This window comes from Phoca vitulina, unplaced genomic scaffold (assembly GCF_004348235.1).
Source record: "Phoca vitulina isolate PV1807 unplaced genomic scaffold, GSC_HSeal_1.0 scaffold3, whole genome shotgun sequence".
Lineage (NCBI taxonomy): Eukaryota > Metazoa > Chordata > Mammalia > Carnivora > Phocidae > Phoca > Phoca vitulina.
The window spans coordinates 75,296,309-75,320,322 of record NW_022589706.1 but is presented as its reverse complement, the minus strand read 5'-3'; the positions used below and the strand labels follow the sequence as shown (position 1 = coordinate 75,320,322).

The 24,014-nt window shown below is 32.8% G+C and overlaps 1 protein-coding gene across 3 annotated transcripts in view; it reads right to left on the bottom strand.

The window, feature by feature from the left end:
- Positions 1-24,014, bottom strand: part of RAP1GDS1 (Rap1 GTPase-GDP dissociation stimulator 1) — a 158,622-nt gene that overhangs the window by 40,147 nt on the left and 94,461 nt on the right. For 2 of the 3 annotated variants that reach the window (XM_032400873.1, XM_032400874.1), the window contains exons 5-6: positions 17,101-17,247; positions 4,084-4,212 (exon numbers count right to left, since the gene is read on the bottom strand). In XM_032400873.1, the coding sequence (XP_032256764.1) occupies positions 4,084-4,212; positions 17,101-17,247 (276 nt within the window). The remainder of the gene's footprint in view (positions 1-4,083; positions 4,213-17,100; positions 17,248-24,014) is intronic. The other variant, XM_032400875.1, reaches the window with a different exon arrangement.

Sequence of the window (24,014 nt, the reverse complement as noted above, 5' to 3'; positions counted from 1 at the left end):
TGGACAACAGACATAAGATGCTCAACATCACTCATCATCAGAGAAATGCAAATCAAAACTACAATAAGATATTGCTTCACACCTATCAGAAAGGCTAAAATCGAAAACACAAGAAACAAGTGTTGGTGAGGATGCAGAGAAAGGGGAACCCTCTTGCATTATTTGTGGGAATGCAAATTGGTGCAGCCATTGTGAAAAACAGTATGGAGTTTCCTCAAGAAATTAAACATAGAACTACCCTACAATCTAGGAATCACACTACTGGGTATTTACCCAAAGAAATATAAAAACACTAATTCAAAAGGACACATTCACCTTTATGTTTACTGCAGCTTTATTTACAATGGCCAAACTATGGAAGCAGCCTAAATGTCTATCAATAGATGAATGGATAAAGAAGAAGTGGTATATATTTACAATGGAATATTATTCAGCCATAAAAAGAGAATGAAATCTTGCCATTTGCAACAACATGGATGGAGCTAGTGTATAATACTAAAGCAAATAAGTCAGTCAGAGAAAGACAAATACCACATGATCTTACTCATATGTGGAATTTAAGAAACAAAACAAATGAGCAGGGGAAAAAAAGAAAAAAGAGAGACAGACCAAGAAACAGACTCTTAACTACAGAGAACAAGTTGATGGGTTACCAGAGGGGAGGTGGGTTGGGGGATGAGGGAAGTAGGGGAGGAGGATTAAAGAGTATACTCATCATGATTAAAAATACAAAATAAAATGAAAAAAATTGGGATTTAAAAACTGATTAGGAGCTATGAATATAAGCAGTCTTGTTAACTACAAGATTATCTGTAAGGACGGTCAGATGGCCTTTGTGTCTAAGTATCTTCATGTTCTACAGGCCAAATGGGATAATAACATTGGGGTTCTCAACATCAGTGTATCTATTTTCACTTGAACTATTTTTGGAATGGTACTCTGGTACCTGTTACTTCAAGTTAGTCTGATGTCCCCAGACTACAAGTTTTCTATTTTTAGCCTTTCTAGAGACTAAATACAGTCTTGTGCTTACATGGGAAGGGGTAGTTACTATAAAGTGTGGGAAGGGGCTTCCTGGCAGTAATGACCTCCCCACGAGAACATGCCCCTTACGAAGGACCACTTCCACCCACCCCAGAAGAGGACAAGGGGAAGCACAAGAAGTGCTTGGCGCAGAGCCTCAATGCCTACTTCATGGACGTGAAGCTCCCAGGATGCTACAACATCACCAGTTTTTAGCCACACAAAAAGGCTAGTTCTGTGTGTTGGCTGCTCCCCTGTCCTCTGCCAGCCCACAGGAGGAAAAGCAAGGCTTACAGAAAGATGCTCCTTCAGATGGAAGCAGCACTAAAATCACCCTGAATCAGTTGAGTGGGAAACTCTCAATAAACACATTTTGGATAAAATAAATTGAAATAAAATGAAATAAAATAAAACTCTGGAAAGGGAATGAGATTTTAATACCACCAAATTCTGATCCTTCTGAAGGTTCCAAAAAGCAAACTGGTTACTTCTTGGCTTTCTAATCCAGGATTTACACATCAAAGTTTTGCTAAATTAGTTACTGCTTGTCTTTCTTCCCAGGTCCTAAAATATTTTTGTGTCATCTCCTCTCCCTTTTTTCTTTTCCCCTTTCCTTATGGATTTAAACCTTTAAAAAAGTATCCCTTTACTGTAGTGTTAGTTTCCAGAAAGAAGTGAAATTAAATACAAGTTTTTATTCTAACACCTCTACCCCTAAATCCTAATATTTTAAGCAGAGAATTTTCTTTATAAAAGATTTTGGAGCCAAATAAAAAGGAAGTCCTATAAACTAGGACTCAAAGAGAACAAAAAGGCACAGCTGCATTTTCCTTTTTGTCCCCAATTCTGTAATAGATTGCACTTAAATTATTTTATATTTTGTCTTTATCATCTTTTGTGAGAAAAACCACAAAAATTTCTGCTGTTTAACATTTTTATTAATAAATTTGACTAAAAGTAACTCTAGCATATAGTGATATGCCATATGCATAGTAAGTAATATAAATGTGATGGGAACTTGGTATTTACCTATGTCAATAATAATAATGCTTTGTGGATTTCTTAACTTATTGCAATAAAACACACACTGGAAAGAGGAAAAGTATTCTGGAGCATATATATTCAATTTCAGTGTTGATGTATAACCTAGCTATTACATGGACATAAAAGACTCATGATATAAACTCTAAAAGTCTTAGTATGTAAAGGAATATTTCTTTTATCCTTTCATCCTCCAATTGGGATAAAGGCAGTAACAGCTGGAAAGAGACTATGAAATTGGACTAATTGGGTATATATCCATCTTTTAATACAGACTAGGGAGAGGAGGCTGAATTGAGGTGGTCTATGCACTCTCCCAAAGAAATCCTGATGCCTTAACATAAGCAACTCACATTTAATGGTGTTTATGTTTCTGTTACCAAGATTAGGACATTATCAGGGATTATAGCATGATTTCTGTTTTATTTCTACAAAGTATACCAGACACAAATTCCTACAATCCATTTTAATAATGGAAAACAGTATCTTGTAAAACAATGAATGAATCTTCTTTCATTCTTGGTCTTACGTGAATTTATGAAAATAAGATAGTATGAAAAAAAAGAAAAGCAGGAGAGGATAGAAAACAAAGACATTCATAAATACCAGGAGATGACCCACTGAATAAGAATGACTTTTAACACTGTGCATCAACTGTACTAAAAAAAAACAACAAAAAAACCCCCAAAGTTCCAGTCTCATGAAAAGAAATTCAATCTAAACATGCTGCTGTTCTTTAAAAAAAAAACAAACAACAAAACTGACTTTTAAAAATTAGCTTGTGTTGCTGTTTTTTTACAAGAAAAAAAAGACTTAAAAATTAGCTCTGATAAATAATCTCTATTCATTTAAATTTGAAGCATTTAAAGTCTAAGCTAAAGAAAGTACTGAGATCAAGATTTTAATGTGTAGTATGTAAGAACACGAGCTCTCAGAAAATCCAAGGTTAGAGTCCTGGTGCTTCTGTTTATTTATAAAATGGGTATAGTTAATAGAATTAATTTGTTTGTTTTAGCTATTATATTTAGTTATGACAAAAAATCCCCTTATGGGGACAGTGAAATGTCCCCATAATACAAAATTTATTATGAACGTGGTCGTGGGATAGATTCAGACCAGGAGTTGTAACTTTATAAAGAATCACAGGAAGGAAGATCAGAAAGAAGAGAGTACTATTAAGAATATAGAGAAAAATAAAACAGAGAAAAGAGACAGGGGTGCTGGAGTCATCAGTTCTCTTCTCTGTTATGACTGAGCTGTGTTTCCAGTATTGGTCTGTTTCTGTCTGCCTTCTGATTTTCAAGGGTTTCTCATAATTTTTTCTAATGCTGTTATAAATATATTATTATGAAAAAGTCCTCTATCATCTTTTTTTAAAGATTTTATTTATTTATTTGACAGAGAGAGACACAGCGAGAGAGGGAACACAAGCAGGGGGAGTGGGAGAGGGAGAAGCAGGCTTCCCGCCAAGCAGGGAGCGCGATGCGGGGCTTGATCCCAGGACCCTGGGATCATGACTTGAGCCAAAGGCAGACACTTAACGACTGAGTCACCCAGGAGCCCCAGTCCTCTATCATTTTTAGGGATTTTCTAAAAAGGGGGAAAAACCTTAGTCTGTTAGGTTCCTTTTTAACCTATAAACAATTTATATAAAATGTAATAAATTAATAATCCTTTATTTTTGTCCTAGAAATACAATACTTGATTTCAAGACCATCTCTCATTTAAGCATACTAAAGTCAAGTGGAGATCATTTTAAATATTCAACTCTATTAAATAATATACAAGTGGAAACTTTAAACATTGATAAATAAAACAATGAGGGAAGCAAAGGAGCTCCAATTATAAACAATATAATCATAGATATAATTGGACCTACTTTTTTTTAAACACTGAAGTATCTACAATGCTTCAAAAAAATAATCTACATGGATCTCCAGGTTGTTAACATCTATAGGAAAAGTTATTGTAAGTACATTAATAAGTTAATTACATTTGTGGTTCATGACTAGGACTTACCCAGTTCTGCTAAGTTGCCAAATGCAACAAGACACATTTCTGTAAGAGCTGCATTTTGGCAATGGATGCCCAATAATTTCACTAAGGTAGGTATAACACCCATATTGATAAGCTGAGCTTGAAGGGAATCTGTAAAAAACAAACAAACAAAAGTGTTTATGTATCAAATGAACATGAGTAAGAAGAAAGCACCTCTTATTCTCCCTATTGCAAACTCAATACTATTTCAATTACAGTAAATAAGATTAAGTCCATCCATACAATTGGCTGAAAAATCTTAAAACATTAGTTCACAAGAGTTTTGAATCTTTTCAACGACTAAAAGAAATTTAGAAATGAACTCAAATAACATGTCAAAACATAATTAAAAAAAAAAAAACAGGGTCGTATACCTTTGTAGAGTAGGCTTTAAAAATTTATAAATAATTAAACATTACCATTGCTAGTTATGTGAAAAGGTTAGATAAAGTAATATTTGTATTATAGGAAAGCAGAATATACAAAAAGCATAGAAAAACAAATTTAATAAAGACCAAGAGAAGACAGAATCTTAGAATCCTTTAAAAACAGCTGCTTCATAATAAAGAATGAAAAATATATATAATACACAAAAATCATTTTGATTATTTGTAGCAGAATGTTCTTCGATGACTGCTAGGAAGGAAAGTAGTTTTTACAAGGAAAAAATGTGTTACTTAAAATATTTTTCTTTTCAAAGTTTTAGTAAGAGTGACAAGCATCTTAGTAAAGAAAAGAAAATTTGGCTTGAGAAGTAAAGAGAATGAGATCAATATGCTTTGTCATCATTGCTTGCCTTCATTTTCTAAGAAACTGATTAGTTTTAAAGTACTTAACAGGCCTTGGATTTCCACAATGGCTCTTCATGAACAAATTATGACAGAATACCTGTAGCAAAGCTGAAGGTAAATAAACCAAATGAAAATCAAAAGTACTGCCTCTTACAAAATGCTAAGAAAGATATAAACACTTACATGCCTATGTAAAACACTATTACTATTAATAACTTTCATCCAAAGATACAGGAATGCTTTCAAAATTCTGTTTCCTTTGAAAATTATATGTCATTTTTCAAGCTAATAATGTTCTCCAAATTCTTTTTAAAGTTACCTACTGGGAATCTAAAGATAAAAATCCCATTTATTACAAACACATTTTCCTTAGAGCATGCATCCTTTGACAGTTTGCTTACTAATCTCTTCATCACTCTTTCTAGTTCTTAATCAATTGATAAGGTGGTGGTTGGGTGATTATCAGATAAGAACAAGAAGGCGGGTTGAGCTGCCTCACATTCCAGTTGATTATATGCCTGGCGGTCTTTGTAGTCAATTTTTCCTGCTTTTAGAATAAAGTATCAAGGGATAGCCAACCGAGGCTTATCACCCTGAAAACTGATGAGTGGGTAATTACGCATACTATCTGGTTCAATTGGGGGGGGCCTATAACCAAAACAAGAAAATAGGCCTGGGAAAAAGGGAAGTTTACATTTAGAGTTCAAAGAGTCTAAAACAATTTCAAATTTTGCAATGGAATTATGAAATCTGTTCCAAAAAGAGACAGAAATAAAAGAATATATTCAACTAAATGATTTGTTCTTATGCCTTTAATGTTAAATATTTTTTCTTACTATACAATTCAGCAATTGATGAATGATTCACAATATCTGTATTATCTTATAAGCAAATTACTTATGTTAAAAGGTATAGTGTTATGTGTTTTATCGGCAGAATACCTGTATTATGGTTATAGTATTTTTAATGATCATGCACCAATAAGCTTTCCAAGTCAGAAATTATTTTGATTACTTACCAGTAAAGTTCCTTATTATTGGATCACCTTTGCAGATCTTTGTTCTTTAGCAGTATTTTTAAATTTCATTTATTTATTTACTCATTTTGACTACCTCTTCAAATACTGCAGAGCTGTTGAATCATTAAGTTTCAGGTATGTAAGCGTGAGCACTAGCGCATGCATTGAGTGTGAGTCAAACTCCACTATATGTCTGCATATATGTAAGCATCACACACACCCCCTCAGTACTGTTGGCACAAACTATAAAAATCCAACAGTCCAGGGACATCAGAGAAATAACAAATTTTATGGAGATAACTCAACAGGAGAATACCACTTAGAAGATGATGTTCTTCATATTCTCCTAACTTGGCATCTCTACCACTTCCTTGGACTGCTTTTAAGGTATTATAAATTTTGGTTCCAGGGAAATGAGGGACAAAAAAAATAGGAAATGTTGCATAGTTTCATAAAATCTTTGGCATACAAATTGAAGCAGGAATATTTGAAATTGTGGTAAATCAGGAGAAAAAAGAAGTATAGCCCAACGGCATTTGGTGTGAATCACCCTAATTCATGAAAATCACTTTCCTTTGGGAAAATGTGTTTTAAAGCTACCCAGGAGCCAAATTAATTGTATACTCACATACAACACACATACCACACACAAGTAAAGAGAAAAATTATATAGTCATCCAATGGACATACTCATTTTTGATCACTTGGGTGCTTTCTTTTATATCCATCTCTATGAGGCTAACTAAAACAAAAATTACACTCAAATAACTCTAAAGTCTGTTCATATCAATTGCAGGCAAGTCATTCTCCTTGGATAATGAAGGCCCAGATGAGGAAAAAAACTTTACTCAAACAGACTGATACAAATTTTCATTTCAAGATAAGCAGGCATCCTAGAACATGGTTCTCAAAATGGGGTCCCCAAAACCCTTTCAGAGGATCACAAAACCAAAACTACATTCATAAAAATACCAAGATTTTATATGCCTTTTGTACTGTACTGATATTTACACAATGGTGCAGAAACAGTGGTGGGTAAAACTGCTGGGGCTTTATTATCAATCTAGTCAGTGGCACCAACTTCTGTTGGTGGTCATCATATTCTGCCCCATCACACATTCACAGTAAAATAAATGCTATTCTTCTGTGCAATTTTTTTAATTTTGCAATTTTTTTTTTTAAGTAGGCTCCACACCAACATGAGGCTTGAACTCACGACTCTGAGATCAAGAGTCACATGCTCTACAGACTGAGCCAGTCAGATGCCTCAGCAATATTTTTAATTTTGAAAAGTTATTTTTCATAAAAATACATGGTAATGTGAGTTATTATTTTAAATGCAATATTAAATAATTTTTAAAATTGTCTCCATTTTAATTTCTAATATGGTAAATATTGATAGAGATAGCCCATATTTATAAACAAAAATTCTATAGGGTCTTCTTCAATTTTTAAGTGTCTAAAAGAGTCCTGAGACCAAAAGTTTAAGAACCACTGCCAAAGGATTACCTAACTTCTATAGGAGATGGAAAACAAAACAAAACAGAACATGGAATAGAGATTCTGAAATTCAATGATGTGCTTGGCAGATGAAATAACAGGAAAAGAAATAAAAATTAAAAGCATGGTAGGAATCCTAGATTTTGGTGTTTGGATATTTTGAGCAAAATTACATTAAGCACCTGCACATTTTATTTTGCTTATTTGAGCAGAAACTCTACTTAAGCCTAGGAGAATATTCCATGGTTGGGTCTGTTGGCCTATTTCAGTTACAACTTAGTATGTTATCAATAGTTTTTTTTGGAGGGGTAGGGCTAAGTAGGGGTCCTGTTTGTGTGGAATAAATTGGTATTAATTCTTACTGCTGGAAACAAATGATTAAGTTTAATCACTTTTTCTTATTGCCCAAAGAAAGCTTGTGAGTGGATTTCAAAGGATGGTAGGTGACACTCATTATGGATGGTATCAGGAGTATGACTTTTAAATCAGAGACTAACTGGAAGACATTCTTAGAACCAGATATAGTTCACATTCTCTAGAATTGAAAAAGTGAAACAGTGCAGGACTGAGAATTTTTGCATCCTTCAATGAATACCAGCAACTCCAGGGGAATGTTTATCAGAGCTCAACAAACACAATTCACAAAATGCAACCCAGGCTTGTACACAGCAAACACTTATGTGTGAAAGACAGTCTTTAGACAGCACAATGTCATAAATGTCTGAAGACTTTTAAAGATTGCTCCTGACACACATCACAGACAAATACTGACCAAAATACAGAATTACAAAATATCAAGATGACACAGGCCCTACATGATCTATGGGGAGGAAGAGGAAGAAAGGCACTGAGGGGGTGCAATACAGATGCATATACAAAGAGATATAAGGCAATCAACGCATGCGCTGGTGTGAACACTTACCTACCTACATTTGAATTTCAATGGTTCCAAGTTCTTCAGGTCACACTCATGGAAACTCCAAAGAATGGAGATCTGGAGAGAAGATCTTAAGTTGAAGAACCTTTTTCCCCCTGAGTTTTAAGTTTAATGTTTAAAACATTGGTATAGATTATAGGTCCAGAAAAGAATCCCAGTAACTCAACTGAAGTTACGTTGATCAATTACTATAAAGAATAAGTTTAAGAAGACTGCAACACATGTTTACCTTATTCATAAGAAAAGGCCCTTATAGACAATATTATAAGATTATTAAGCTTATCAGTAAATAGGACTTAATGATGAAACTGTCAAAAAAAGATATACACAATTCAAAATACATAGTCTCTACATTAGTATATATATATAGTATGTATACTATTCATACTATAAGGAGTACAATATTCCTATTTACAGGCTTGCATAAAAAACCATCTACAATCAAGTGAATTATATACAGTTGAAACAATAAACACAAGCAAACATAAATCTTGATGAATTGTAATACAAATTAGATAAAAGCCATTTGGGCATAATAAAGACTGAAGAAAATTGCCCCTGACTAATGGCATGTATATATATATATACACACTTCCAAAAAAGGACACAAAAATTAAAAATGATGTAAAACAGTGAATAGAAATGTTAAGTTTAAACAAGTTGTAGTGGATTAAATAGTGAAAAGTAAACTGACTTTACAGCTGCCAAGAGGATGATTCGTAGTTAAAAACTTTATACATCCACATGTGCATGTACACAGTTTTCAGTTACTTATTACTTAATATCTTTTTGTTTGGTCAGGAAAGTGGAGAACTTTTATCTAAACCTAGTATTGAGCATTTAAAAGTAAAAATATTTACATATGTTTAAAATTAACTTCAAATCAAGTATTTTAAAAGCCCTCTTTAAACAAAACATGCATTACGTGTTCTACACCCAGATTATCCCTATAATTTGAACCCCAGGTTATACATTTTAATGACAAATAGTAATTTCAATGAAAAAAAAAGAGAGAGAGAACCAAGATTCATTAGCACTGAGAATACTGGAGGTTTAAAACAACACATGTACACAATTCTTGTTTTCTAACCGTTAAAAAATAGAAAAGAATTCAAAAGTTTCTTCTGAAAATAAGAGTCTCTACAAGAGCAAAATTTTCCTTTTGTAAAAGTTTTAGAGATAATGACAGAATTACGAGTGAGCATAATGTAAAACAATAGCAAAAAAAAAAAAACCCCAAAGCAAAATCACAAGAGAAAGGAAAAATGTTTTATTATCCTTAAGATACCCACCCATATACTGTTCTCAACCCAATGACACTTAGAGTGATTATGTCTTAATCTAGTAGATAATTTTTTCCCCCTGGGCTCACTTCAGGTTAAATTACTACTACAGATCAGCTCTTGTAATGAATACTGCTACAAAGGAAATTTCTACAGATGTGTCTACTCTGATTAAAGGAAACTCTATGCTTTCATCTCAGAAAGAAACTGGTCTTTTAAAGATTAAGACTTTTTTGTTTGTTTGTTTTCTTTTAAGAGGACTACTGCCAGCCATTGCTTAAGCAGCTCTTAGTGGGAGAAATATATCCTGTCTCTGCTCTCAAATAGCATTGCTGAAAGAAAGGCCATATCCATGGATGCATTAATTTAAGCCTACATTTTTGCACAGCAAATTAAGCTCAGTGCCATGTTAATGTACATCTCAACATGTATACCTTACAAACATATAGAATTTAAAAACATAAAAATTCTTTGTTTTACAGAAGGATTTACTGGCTTAAAAAAAGAAAACAAATAATACTAGTTATCCTGGAGCATTACTATTATTAATTTAAAATTACATGGAAATTCTTTGCAACACACAAACTATGTTAATAAGATACATTACATAACCAAAAGATTTCTGATTTCTGGCCAATCCCCATTTTTCAAACAGTATTTACTTAAAAAATTTTCATTTAACAAAATATAGGCAGTTTGGTCTTAACTGGATTTTACTTGCAGTTAGAAGACAGGATTACTAATTTTTATACAAGTGATTCTACATATGATACTTCTCTGCCTTGAGTTTTTCTCTGAATGGCTATTTTAAGTAGTCCACATTGAAGATGGACTGATAGGTGGCCAAAATCCATTATTCATCTCTGGCTTTAGCCTTAGCTCTTGGAAGGCCAAACATCTGAATACTTACTTCAGTGTTATTTCTGGCACCTACAAACCTGTACATGATCAATAATCATGGGCTTGATACCATCACGTTTCAACTGGTGTAGTAACATCAATAATAAAAACAAGGCCTAGTTTTCAGTTTTACTGTTACTATCTAAATATTCATTTTTAAATTTAGGTAAGCATTCCATATATAGAGAAAATCTCCCTATGTGCTTCATATGCAGAAATTCTGTCAGTTGAAATGTAAATGTACATTTATATTGCAATACTTAGAATGTGACAATAACTAATGATGGTGAACAAACTATACAAATGTAAAAATTAAATCAAGGCAGAAAAATAGAGATCAGATTACCTATCCTCTTTAGAATTTACAACATAAAATAAAATAAATGTTAGGAGCTGTTTTTAATTTTTAGTTACTTAATTTCATTCAGGCCATGAATCTTCCAAAAAGAAGTCCAAATTGGGAATTCTTTATATCTAGTGATGATGAATTAAAATCAGAAAGCCAACCCTGCCACCTCAAATTTTTACTATGAGGAAAATCTTGAAAATAATATTCAATAACATCTATGATTAATTATCTTCAATCCAGACATAAAGCAAATAAAGAAAGAAAAACATGTTAGAGAATAAGGAACCCCAAACATATTTTGCTGCTTTATTGCCTTCAGTTAAAATTTGGTATCTATTTAGTATCACAATGCTATATGCACCACCATAATCTGATTTTAAGAAAATCTAGGAAGCTGAAAATGCTAAGTATTGTTTCTGTAATATAATGCCAAACTTTAAATCATTAATGAAAAAACTGTAACAATCATTTCATTTTTTTTGTCATAAAATTTCAGATTCTTGCATTCAGAAGTTCATTCTGTAATGGTCAAAGCTAAATATTAATGCCACTACTTGACCATGTGGAATTACACCAAATGTGCATTTTGTACACTTCTACTAAAATCCAAGTTCTTAGCTTATCCATTAAGTAACAGCATTATTATAGCAGTTTTTTGGAAGGATTATGATGAAAAGCTAAGCTAGTCTTATAGGTCAAATTTAATAGACCAAATTAAAGGAGGCACAAGAACAACTAACCGTTCTGTCATTCAGTAAAACAATTTGTTTAAAATGACATTTGTAGCAGAACTTCTTGAGCGCAACCTGGCTAAGTAAATTCGAATGCTGTTAGACAAACAGTAAAAATTCAGAAATTTTTTACAAAGAGAAAACAGTAAATAAAGAATTACCAATATATGTTTTTAAATCCTAAAAACTTCTCAGCTGCATGATAAAAGTCTTTTAACACAATTTGTTTAACACACTAGAGTACTTTAATTTGACGAACTAGGCTTCAAAAGATGCAAACTTAAAAGCACATCTCCCAGGCCTTTTAAACAAGGGAAAAAAATGAACAGAAAATACACTGAAATGATATATTGGAAAATTAATACAATTATGGGAAAAAATAAGTTACAAAGAAAAAATTTTACATTTTGATTTTTTTTACCTTAAAGTTAGGCAAAAAGTTTTTAGTATTTAGGAATTATATGTAATTATTAATTAGCTTGTACCCATAGTAAATAAACTGTGGAAATAGTTCCTCACTTATGCAAAGCAAATCATTTTCTAAACATCTAATATCTAGGAAGTATTCTTTCTTACCTGTAATAAAGTAATACCAAAACATAAAAATAAACAAGTAGCTCAGGCGAAAGTGCTTTTTAGTTTTTCATCAGGATTATTCCTTATTAATTTCTATTCTTCCTATTTTAAGTATGAAGAAAAAGTAAGCCAAGTTACAAGACTGAGGTCACCAGAAAAACAAATAATAGTTTGATTAAAATTGTGAAATTGTTGCTATTGGTTGAAATGAAGGTAGCAGCTAAAATTAATTACATATTAAGTAATCTTTAAGTTACAGAGAAAATACTTTACAGGCCTATTTTAAACAACTGAATTTATGTACTGGGCTGAATACTTAATTTCAATTGTTACGCTCCAGGTAATAAACCCATGCCTTTGAGTTGCATTTCCTCAACCACAGATGGCCTCCCTTCAAACAGTTCAGTTATCATGAGTCTATACAGCAAATAAATGTGAGAATTATTATAAGAGTATCCCAGAGAGATTTTAGGAGCCATAAAAAAAGAGAAATTTGTCTTTCAATAATAGGGAGCTATTAAGATACTAGAGAAAAATGAGCTCTATTTGAAAAATCATACATATAAAATTAAATATAGATCACATGTATACATATATCATATCCTCAAACTGATATCCCAAATTCATGTTCCTCATATATCTATCTATATATATATGACATATATAAGTTACATGAAGAAGCGAGTCATAAACTGTGTATATTATGTTAATCATTTTAGAAGGAAACCGATTTTTCCTTTCTTGATGGCATGTTTATTTCTTCTATTTTTCTCTCTTATGGCACAGCTTATATAAAACAAGTAACTTTAGTCCTTACTTTAGTGCTTACCATCAATAATTTTCTTAAGAATTATAACAGACTTCTCCCTGTATTTTATTACTCTAGCATAGGTATATTAAGAAAAAAATTAAATTCTTAATTACAGAGTTTTCCAAGAGATATTTACTGATTAATCATGGTCATCACGGTTATTACATATTACATGTAAGATAATAAAAATGGTGACCATCACTAGATTCCTGAACAAGGTGTTAAATAACTCTGGTGCTTTGCTTTTGATTACTGGTTTGTTTCCATTCAAATTGCAGTCAACTTTCAAGTATACATGTGCAGATTTTTTGTTTGTGGATCACCTATGGTAAATTTTTCGCACCATCATCAGGATGTTTTCAGTGCCACTTTCTGCTACTACAATGAACATGAATAGGGAATATCAAGTAATATAGTGGCCAAGAGGTTGTAATGCTTCTAAATTAATAAAGGAAATACATTCCAAAAACCCATTTTTCTTCCAAGTACTGATTTTGTTAATAAAAAAATTTTAGACAATACTAAATATCCAGAAGTCAATAAATATTTGCCAAACTTCTACTATAGGCTAAAACGGTGTTGTTTGAAAATAGATCTGAACAAAATTTTTAGCCTTCGCTGCTATGTCTTGGCATTGGGCAACCAAAGCTAGAAAAAAAGATACCCAAGAAACTAATGAGATAAAAATATCTGTAATAATAGGTCTGAGTTTCTTGTTTATAGGGTAAGTAATAAATAGATGAAGAAAATATAGGAAGTTCAGCATATTTCCTAAAAACTGAGTATCAAACTGTCAACATGCTTTGCTCTAACCACAACTGTCAAACACTCAGACTATTTTGGAGAGCCACAGAATTGAAGAGTGCTTTTCTGCCATGTGAAAAATAGGTATGATTTTTCCCAAAAGGATAAATTTTAAATGATTTTTATTGAAAAAAAATTTTTGTCTTATTCTATTTAAACATGATTTTATTTATATAATATTATGGATACAACTTCTCTGGCTAAGCAATTATAACTTTCTCTATTCAGATATTCCACACTTACCAGTTTGGGTATAAAAAATTGTAATTGCTTCACAAATGGGGAAATAAAAGAATATACCCAGCTCATAGCTTAAAAGTGTACATTCCAGAGCTGGTTCAAAAATTATAAAACTCATGAACCTTGAGTTTTATATAGTTTTATCAAAGGGTACAAAAATACCTTTAGCACATACGTATTTTCATAATATATCTGTCTTGCATTTGATTAGGAATTTTTTTTTATTCCCTATTTAATGGATTTAAAAATTGGATATGCTCACAGTTGTCTACCAGATGGACAGGAAGATATCTTAAGTCTCAGTCTGGTGTCAATTTACTTTTAGGACTAATATACAATTTGAAAATATTATCATCAAAGAAACTATGTTGGTGGATCTTTGTGACCATTTTCAGCACTCTCATATCTTTATATTTAAAAAAAAAATTATCTGTGAAGCTAAAGCAATAACTTCTTATAAGTAAGGCTTAGGTTACTGGGGCTGAGGACAGAGTTAATTTTTCTGGTAGAGTAACAATTTATCACTCAACTATTCTATTCAGTTACTAGCAGAGGCTTAGGTACTGAAATTCAAAAGTAAATACACATAAAAAGGAACTTCATTTTCCAGTGCTAATAAAAACGCTTCCTGAATTTCAAGAGGCTCTATTTTTTTTTTTACTCATCTAGGGGTACACGATCAATATCAAATGATCTGAAGTTAGCCAAAAGACCTAATATTTAAGTAGGCAAGTCTTTAAACACACATTTTAAAGAAAAGAGTAAGTAATCAACAAATCAATAATTATTTGCAATAATTATGTAAAACGAAAAGAATATAATTTAAGTTAAAGAGTATTATGGAGAAAAAGAATCACTTCACAAACTATGATCCCCATGACAGACAAATGTAAATGCAAGCAGAGGAAAGAAGATAGTTGAACATTTGGCACCTGTTTTTTAAAATACTAAAGATAACTTTACTTCTATTTTATCTAATAACTTTTGAAAGCTGCATTCCAATCACAGTTTTAGAATGATGGAACAAAAACACTTCTGCTCCAATAATGTTCTGAGAAAAGTTAATCAAGGTTTCTGAAGTATCTAAGTTATTTGTTGATAATACTTGCATGCCAGGAAAAAAGCCTACCCTCAACAAAACAAATACATTATGCATTTCAACTGTGGACTCTGATTGTTGTTAATTATTTCCTTCTCAATACACATGTCTACATATTGTGATATCCTACTATACGGTCTCAAAGGAAACCACAGTCTCCTCTGGATTAGAATTAGTGATATTTTTAAAGACCATTTGGCCATTTGATATGCTTTTGTACAGATCTTTGAACAACGGTTTCCTCAAACGACAATGAGTTTAAATCCATAACAACACTAATTGTTTTATATCCAAAGCTGCTCTAATACCTTCATGGCTAGTTTCTTTTATCTTTCTAAACCACATTCTCCCACTTAGCATCTTGTCCCACTTTCTCAGGTGTCCAAGATGAACACCCGATGAAGATGGGTGTCCAAGATGTCCCAAATGAAGCTAAAGCAACACGAACAACTGGCCAATGATTTCTTAATGCAATTCAGATATGTGTGCATTATGGTCAAATTTCAATTATTTAGGAACTAGCTATTCATTTTGTGGATTACCCAGACTCTCATTTCTGTTTCTCCTGTTCATTTTCTCTTCAAAACTGATTCTATCACAGGGGAAAAAAAAGTAGTGGTAGCTGACCCTATAAAGACTACCATTTGTTACTAGCTTGAGTTTAACAGGCTATCCATTTGACAAATAAAAACTATTTCTTACTATTATTGGAAATTTTAATTCAGAGGTTATCTGGTATCCTCTGTATAGGATCTGACCTGAGGACACATTCTAAGTTTAGCTCGTACAGTGCTAAAAAAGCACATGTAATCCAACATTTAAAAATCAGGTGTCACATGGAAAATTAGATTTGCAGCTTCCCCCCCATCTCCAAATGAAAGATAGGGCAGTATTTGGCCAAAGTGCCGTTAGAAACTACAGAGTAGAGGAGAGTAGTGGCCCTCCCTGTTCAATGAGACAAGGGCTGCAGTCCTCACTGTTTGTGGTTGTCCCTAACACCAAGGCCAAATGCCAGTAGCCCTTGATCATCATGTTTATCTTTCTTTTTTTTTTAATTATTGAGAATATTTCTTTGGACTCGTGACTACCAAAAGTGAAAAATGAAAAATATGCCTAAAGGTCCATGTGTTTCCAGAACACATGAAAGTAAAGAATGATATTACATGTTCAAAATGCCAATAAAATATGTCTCTGTCAAAGACTACAGCTTAAGATGCCATTATAAAACAAACCACAGAAAGACCTTAGGTGTGTTATAGCCTAGAAACCTATCAGAATTTTTGAGTGTTGGATCCATGCTGTAACTCATATGATACATTTTTTGTGACATTTAAAAGTATAGTGAAGCTTTCATATCACCATTTTTATGTTCATTTAATTAACAACCATATAGGTTATCTGAAAATTCTGACATATCATTTGTTGCTAGGTTCTAAGAATGTTTTACAGAGAAAAGAAACTTCTATTGACAAGTACTTATTAAATTTCTAAAATCAGAAACTGCAATTACTCTAAACTTTTTCTAAGGCCAGATTTTATTAAAAGATTTTTTCTATTCTGACGAGTAAATCTAGTATCTAGATAAAATAATCTTACTAATATAGTGTTTGTGTTTTAAAGCTACTCCTGGCATTAATATAAAGTAATAAACATGAAGCTATTTTAAATACTGTTTATTTTTAAAATGTGAGTAAGTGAGAAATATTAAAGCATACCATTATGTTGTTTTGGTTTTTGTAATTAGTTAACATGGGTAACCCTTCAAAAACTTGTCCCATTTAATAAATTAGAACATTCTGTATTTCTGAAACACTGTGATTTAATGTTGGCTAATTATTAATTTTATATGCCACTTATGAATTCTTTGCTCATAATTTTTCTAAATATTTTTGGTCTGTGCTACAGTAATGATGATTTTTAATCTCCCCCAGAGATAAAGCAAGTTTTCAATTTTGTTTACCATTCTCATTGCTATAGTTCATCAGCATGCCACAAAAGACAGTCAAGAGCTTCTCATTGGCGGGATCTGTTATACTGCACAGTGACCTTAAATGGTCAATTACAATCTGTGCACCACCTGCTTGGTCAACTGCACTTCTGCCCTCATCTGTAAAACAAAGAGTTAAATTAAAAATAAAAGAAAAAAGAAATGTACCTTACAATTTCAAATATAAAACATAACAATGTTATTCCTTACTTAGTGAGTAAGTAGAAAATAAACCTAGGCAGGGCATTAAATATGTCTTTTTGGAAAAACAAAACAAGTAAACATGGAAATGGGGGTGGGATGGGGAAAAGAGACAATCACTTTTTCAGAGAAAAAAAATTCTCCCTGGCATCATATAGGAGCTTAAAGAACTCTGTGTCCTAGGAATGTATGACTATCACATGTGAAAATTTTCACCTCCTCTTTCACAAATGACAATTCTGTGTAAGAGAAAAAAACAGGAACTAATATTTTATAGAATTTTTTTTTTCTCAGCTTGGAAGCCACTAAATATATCTTTCTATGAGTGTTTCTCAGTTATTATCAAAGAAAACCATCTAACTCACATAATAATTCTAGATCACAGTAAGGGTCTTTTAAATGGCATTTCTATAGTCCATAAGCATGTTCCTTTTCTCAATTCTTGTTATTTTATGTTTCATTTTTCATTATCCCCTCCATTCTAGAACACACCAATGTACTTCAACATTACAACAAGTGGTCAAAATGATGGTCAGACATACCTTCTGTCATGTATACATATATATTACATAGAACAGATGTCATTTAACTGTTGGAATATATAAAGAGCTTTAGAATACTTTTTAACCCCTGAAGGTAGGAATGGAAAGAGATGAAAGAAAGAGTATCTGTCTTTCTAAACCTGACTTTCTTCATATAAAAGAAATAGGAGAGCTATAAGTATGAGCCACATATGTGATTTAAATTTACTAGTAGCCACATGAAAAAAAAGAAAAAGAAACAAGTAAAAAAATTAATTTTAATAACCTATTTTATTAAATCCAATAAAACATCATCCCAATATACAATCAATATATAGATTATTAATGAAATATTTTAAATTATCTTTTTTGTGATAAATCTTTGAAATCTGAGTGTACTCTATCTAGACTTACAATCACATGTTAATTCAGACTAGCCACATTTCACAATTGTTTAATAGCCAAATCTGGCTAGTGGCCACCATACTGGACAGGGCAGCTACAGAAGCATGGTCTAAACGGTCAGTAAAAGAAATGGCTCACAAGGGCATTATAGCTACTAAGTTAGTAAATGAAAGATTTTCATTTTTCTAATAAGAAAACTAAAACTAAGGTCATATCTTTATAATTGTTGCTGAATCATATTAGACAATGAAACAATATATCTCAGTTCTTATGGTGTACACACACACACACACACACACACCCCTCATATAGCAGGGCCTCACAAATACTTGCTTGATAACTTTGAAAATTTTTCAGGAAATCCATACTCAAGTGAAATAACATAATTTTGTCCATTTAGCTTTATTGTATATAGCTATATTGTATATAACTATATGTTATATAGTTGCAGGACGGGAACCTATGCTCATCAGCTAATAAAATCACAGAAAACTCCTAATTGTCAGGGTAACTAGTCAGATAAGCCAGCCAAGAACATTGGTCATATCTCATTTAGAAATCTAACATCCGAAGTTTTATTGTCCAATAACATAAGTGTAATGTTGGGCAATTTGTATGGGGATGATGTCAGAGAAAATTGAACATTATGATTACAAATCTAAATGTTCAGACCTTCAATAATATAAATATACAATATATGCCATGCCTAAAATGTGAAGCTTAAATGGTCTTTCATTCAAATTGCTGATTAAATATGGGCTTTCAAAATATAAATCAAATAGGCTTAGGACTTAGAAATCTTAAGAGAATTGCTAAACTAAGCCTTAAATTCATGTTCTACTAGGAAACTAAGACTTAAAAACCTTGTGGAGCCTATTTGCAGTGAATTTTAAAAGCTAAGCTGGCTTCCTATCAACAGTTAACTATTTGGGGCGCCTGGGTAGCTCAGTCAGTTAAACGTCTGCCTTTGGCTCAGGTCATGATATCAGGGTTCTGGGATCGAGCCCCCGCCTCGGGCTCCTTGCTCAGCGGAGAGTCTGCTTCTCTCTCTGCCCTCTCCTGACTCATGCTCTCGCTCTCTCTGTCTCTAATAAATGAATGAAATCTTAATTTTTTTTTATTTTTATTTTTTAAAAGATTATTTATTTATTTATTTGACAGAGAGATAGAGAGCACAAGTAGGCAGAGCGGCAGGCAGAGGGCGAGGGAGAAGCAGGCTCTCTGTTGAGCAGGGAACCTGATGCAGGACTCAATCCCAGGACCCTGGGATCATGACCTGAGCCAAAGGCAGTTGCTTAACCAACTTAGCCACCCAGGCGCCCAATGAATGAAATCTTTAAAAAAAAAAAAAAAAAAAAAAAGTTAACTACTCAGTATTCAAAATATTCAGTAATGTAATAAATTTTTATACAAATTTATTTAACAAATCTGTTCATCATATTTAATAATGCAATAAATAAGAACATAATTACAATTAGAAGGCAAACCACCTATTTATGTTTGAGAACCACAGTGGTTTTCTTCTTTTCCTTTCCTTCCTTCTTCAGTTCCCTTCCTCCCTCCCTCCCCTGTTTGGATTATTTACAACATAGCTCTTCATTCATGTATTATCAGCAGTTGATTACAGAACATAAACTCAGTCTCTGTATTAGAAATTACATTATACCAAATCTGATTAGAAAAGTAAAGCACATATAAAAATAGATATCTAAGCTAAAAAAGTATTCACCACCACTACAGGAATGTTTATGCAGTTTCTTCCTCTCCCCCTTTTTTGACAAGTCATCCAGGGAAATAAGGTTAAAGATAATTTTATTAACATATTTTAAAGAACTGGAAGATGCAAAGGAATAAATGACAATGCTGCATTCTATTACTCTACCAAAACCAGTGAAAGAGTATGTCTTTAAGGGTATCTTACAAATCATTTACAATACATATTAGATCATCTGTCATTGCACAAGTCCATATAAATTGTTCTCCCACAATAAAGGTAGCTCTACAGTTTTATGTTACAATATTAAAATGAGTATTATTACTGTTCACTTAAAAATAATTTACAAAAGGTCCCTTATCCTAAACTCTCATATCTCTGAAATATAGGCTGACTTTTAACTCTTCTCATAATAACTAACTCCTAACTTGTGAAGCATCCTGTACTGCCACTTCTAGAAATATAATTTATATCTTAATTTTCCATAATTATGAGGTTTCCAAACACTGGGTCAAAGTGCAGCCCACCAATTCTTTAGGCCCTGCTAGATTCTTTAATGATGACTTGTCATACGAAGGAAGTTTCCAGCACAAGTATGATATTTCTTCACAGTAGGTAAGAGCAGAGCTATAAATCTAAAGAGATACTGCACTTCCATTACTCTTCAGCAGCCAAAAGCAGGAAGCAATAAAACTTGCTTGTCATGGTTATTATGTCTCACAAATGAGAAAAAAAATGTTACCAAAAAAAGTTACCAAGGTGATATTCCATTATCAGGTACAAATTATATAGTAAGGCTGAGGAAAGAACCTAAAATAACCACTGAATACAATCATTGTGACGTGTTACAGTGTACTCTAATTTCAGATTTACTTGTATGTTTCCCCAACTAGGCTCTTTCTCTGTTCTGGGCAACAAATGCCCAGTACATAGTAGACACTCAGTATTTACTGAATAAATGGGGCCTTTGCTTAGATTTTGGTAAATTATCATTTACCTAGAGGATGAATGTGTGTGTGTGTGTGTGTGTGTGTGTGGAAAGAAACAGAGAGAGAATGAGAATGAAAATCATTTACTTGCTTTTGTTTTTAACCACCACAATATGGTTATGGAATAGTTTAGCTTTGCTTGTTTTTTGAACTTTATTTGAATGGAATCATGTTGTATTTATTCTTTTGTGTTTATCTTCCTATACTCAATATTATGTTTGTGAAATTCTGTTTCATGCTTCCTGTTGTATAATATTCATTGTACGAACACATCTCAATTATTTACCTATTCTTTGGATGAGTGTTACTTGGGTTGTTCCTACATTTGGGCTATTCTTTACAATACATAGATGGTACTGTTGGTTCATTGAATTTGTGTATCTTCCACTTTCTCCATAATGACAAACAGGTTGCCAAAGCCAGTGTATACTCCCTCCAGCTGCATGTGAGTTCATTGCTTCACGCCTCCACTACTGCTTGGGTATTATTTGATTTTTAAGGTTTAGGCAATCTGGTAGGTAAGGCTGAACCTATTCCAGAATATACAAAAGCAGGTCTTTGCTGACAGTCTACTTTTCTGTACATTCAATAAGGCAATTAATTTGGTATCAAGTATAGACAGCATTACATGAAAAAAAAAAAAAAAACACACACAAAAAAACCCCAACAACCCAACCCACAACAGTTCAAAGGAGAGAAAGAAACAGATAAATGCAGAGAAACACAGACATTAGAAATTGAAAGAAAAAATGGAAAGACAGCTAAGTAGCTAGTAGAAAGTATCTATCAAGCCTATGTAATAATATGACTAAGTACAATTCTGGAACTTTCTTATATTCATGCTTTATAGAAAAGCCTTATAATAACATCAGCAAATACATTGTTTTTGGTTTTTTTTAATAATTTCTGTCATCATCAGATTTCCAAAAGAGAAGATAGAAAGCTCAAATCTTTGAAAACACTAGGAGAAAAACTGAGGAGGCAGCATGGTACTGGATGTAAAAGCAGCCTATAATCTGCAAAAGCAAGTTTTACCTAAAATTAGTTTTTTACAATTTAAAAGTCTATGACTTTCATGCTGCTTCCACTTTTGTGATTTAAACATTTCATATTTCTTCTCAGAAATTCTCAGTATGAAATACAAATTTAAAAATCTATTTAAAAAATTATGCCTAGGGGCGCCTGCGTGGCTCAGTCGTTAAGCGCCTGCCTTCGGCTCAGGTTATGATCCCAGGGTCCTGGGATCGAGCCCCACGTCGGGCTCTCTGCTCAGTGGGAAGCCTGCTTCTCCCTCTCCCACTCCCCCTGCTTGTGTTCCCTCTCTCGCTGTCTCTCTCTGTGTCAAAAAATAAATAAAATCTTTAAAAAAAAAAAAAATTATGCCTACATGCATAATTGATATTAGTTTCCTCCTACCCTCTAATTATTTGTATAACAACAGGATTTTGGTTCCTTATGCATCCATCTGCTCAAACTTACTTCCTAGTAAAAGTAATAATCCTTTGTGACATCAGGAATGGTTACTGTGGTGATGACTAGGATGCACACCTGAGAAAATGATGACCTGAGAGCAATAAACGGTAGTAGCTGATCATTCTAATAAGCTCTCAGCTAAATTTTGTTACAAATTACTACTGAGAAACGTGAGGAAAGTATGTATGTATGGAGACACTATTCAATAAATTAGCTTTTATGTTTTCAAAGAAATTGTAGCAAATAAAGAGTTCACCTTTAACATTCTGAAGGGTCATGGATTTGTGACCACCTCCCTCTCTGTTTTCTATAAAAACATCCTGTACCTAATGATCTGCAAGTGCTAATTAATGATTCTGGCTCATCTCAGGCTGCACACAACACTACAGTAAGTGCTAGAGTGTCTGGTATACTTAAAAGTGGAACAGAGCATAAAAGCCATAAAGGCTTTCTAAGGTTACTGACGGCAAAAATGAAAGCTAAGGCATGGAGAAGATAAATACAAATGACTTATATTGTAAATGTACTTTAGAGATAATATTATGGTAAGTGAATTAAGAAGATAAATGATAAACCTTATTTCTTTTTCCCTTTGTTCAACTCGGACTTTGCTTAAAGAGATCATGATGATTAAATATCAGCATTCTAAACTAAAACTTGGGAAATCTGAATTTTAATTCAACGTTCCCTCATTAAACGCACAAAAAAGGTATAGTGAAATACTTTTGCCCTGCATTAAGACAACAGCACTGTCTAGTATCAATTAAGAATCTGGTTTTGGAGATTCACTTCGAAAAAGTTCTTTGGTATCTCTCCTCCCAAAAATCTTTTTAGAGTATCCATGAACTTAACAAATATTAAGACTAATCTATACACTACAACAGGTGTCCAAAATGCACGCTAAACATAGAGTGGTTGATAGATAAAATCTATTTGACATAAAATTGGTTAAAAGCTTGAAGAGGCGCAGTACAATAACACAAGTTGCACATCCATATCAAAACTCAGAGTCACTAATCCATTCAATGAGATGCATTTTGAGAGTGAAACATTTCTAAAACTCCTAGAGAATGTGCTCTTAACAATATTTAAAAACACAGCAAAGAATGAACAAATTACATAATCTTTTCTTAAACTTTGAAAATTATAAGCCTCATAAGCATGGACAAAGTCTTAAACTGTGCTGCAGTATCTTTTCACATGTCCCTTTCACACCATCCATGAGGACCCACCCATGGGTCACAACTTTCTAAAGCCACTCCCCTTCTCAACATCTGCATTCTTAACAGAAACCACTGAGAAAACAGAAGACATCAAACAATCTTCCTCACTTTTCAACCCTCCTCTCCACTATTAGATCTAGGAGCATATGCATCATTTTCCAAACACTTTTAGTATCCCCTGTTGTAATTTAAGTTCAGTTATAGCTAAGTAACGGTCAAGAAAAGAAAGTGAGATCTATTTTCAATATAAGGTAAAACTTTTACTCTTCAAGTAAAGAAAGCTGTAGACATGTCATGAGCTAAGGTCTCCGAGGAGCTGAATGCAAAGAACATTTAATAATGAAATCCTAGGACTAGTCCT